Raw genomic sequence first — 1500 nt, forward strand, 5'->3', positions numbered from 1 at the left:
TTTAATCTTCTTAAAAATACTGTTTGGGTTGATTACCATCATATTTACACAGACGCGTCTAAACATTCCTCCTCGGATCCCGTTGGTGTAGGTGTCTATCACGCTCAATTTAAAATACCACAGAAAATTAAACTTCCTCCGGAAACATCGGTGTTTACTGGGGAATGTTATGGTATTTTTAAGGCTATTGAATATATTATTCTATTTAAACTTCCAAAAACAATAATTTTCTCTGATTCAAAAAGTGCCTTACAGTCTCTCAATAGGTTCCCATTTAAATCAAAAAACATTTCTTCTGTTGTCATAGAAATAAGAAATCTATTAAATAAATGCAATCACTTTGGTCTTTCTGTGTTGTTTGTATGGATCCCCAGCCATAGCGACATTCCTGGTAATATAAAAGCAGACCAACTAGCTAATGAAGCCGTGGTCGATGGCGACATTTTCCCTTATAAAGTTTTTTGCCAGGATCTAGGTACTCTTCCTATAGTTCACCTTCAGGATTGTTGGAATAGACTTTGGACTGAAACTGGTCAATCAAAAGGCAGGAAATATTTTAACCTTCAGCCACTTATTTCATTTAAGCCATGGTTTTTCCGTGCCAAATGCAATCTAGATCTGAAAAGGGCCTTTATAATTAATATTAAATATCTTCTTCACTTCGAGCTCGTGTACTTGGTCACCTCGCTGACCGCGTGCTTGGCCAGCTCACCGGGCAGCAGGAGCCTCACGCTCGTCTGCACCTCCCGGGATGTGATCGTGGAACGCTTGTTGTAGTGCGCAAGACGGGACGCCTCGGCCGCGATACGTTCGAAGATGTCGTTCACGAAAGAGTTCATGATGGACATGGCCTTCGACGAGATACCGGTGTCCGGGTGCACCTGCTTGAGCACTTTGTAGATGTAGATGGCGTAACTCTCCTTCCTCTTATGCTTCTTCTTTTTTTTGTCTGTCTTCGAAATATTCTTCTGCGCCTTGCCGGACTTTTTCGCCGCCTTACCGCTCGTCTTGGGTGCCATGATGCGATTTAGACGAGTGTCTGTACGAGCGACCCCATATTCGCCGGGTGCATGTCACTTCAACGTGGTATTAAAAGTCGGTGAGCCGGTTCGGCCGCCGTCCAATCGCTCTCGAGTTTACTAATTGAGCAAAGGGGAGGGGGGAACGTTCACGTTCGTTAGAATGAAGAAAAAAAAATTTTATTTACATACATACATATATATAAATATATATATTTATATGAATAGTTCAATATATTGTACCTATCTCTTGGGCAATATTACATATTTTATAGCAACAAACATCATAATGTTACTGATACTTTATCTAGATCTTCGTGATATACGTCTAGATCACATTTTCTTTTCATGTTCTCTATACGACCGCTCCTCATTCCTGAATGATCTAATATCTCTTAATGTTCCTTTTCCTACCTGTATATTCTGTCTAATTATGTATCCATGTAAATTTTATAAAATATTGTCATCTTTCATTCTTCAG

General features: G+C 39.9%; 1 protein-coding gene across 1 annotated transcript; it reads right to left on the reverse strand.

Annotated features, from left to right (window-relative positions):
• Positions 1-656: 656 nt before the first annotated feature.
• On the reverse strand, positions 657-1175 carry LOC126965338 (histone H2B-like). The gene has a single exon (XM_050808882.1). It carries the CDS (start codon positions 1017-1019, stop codon positions 657-659), a length of 363 nt encoding a protein of 120 aa, XP_050664839.1. The 5' UTR covers positions 1020-1175.
• Positions 1176-1500: the final 325 nt, after the last annotated feature.

This window comes from Leptidea sinapis, chromosome 7, assembly GCF_905404315.1.
Source record: "Leptidea sinapis chromosome 7, ilLepSina1.1, whole genome shotgun sequence".
In the NCBI taxonomy this organism is placed as follows: Eukaryota; Metazoa; Arthropoda; class Insecta; order Lepidoptera; family Pieridae; genus Leptidea; species Leptidea sinapis.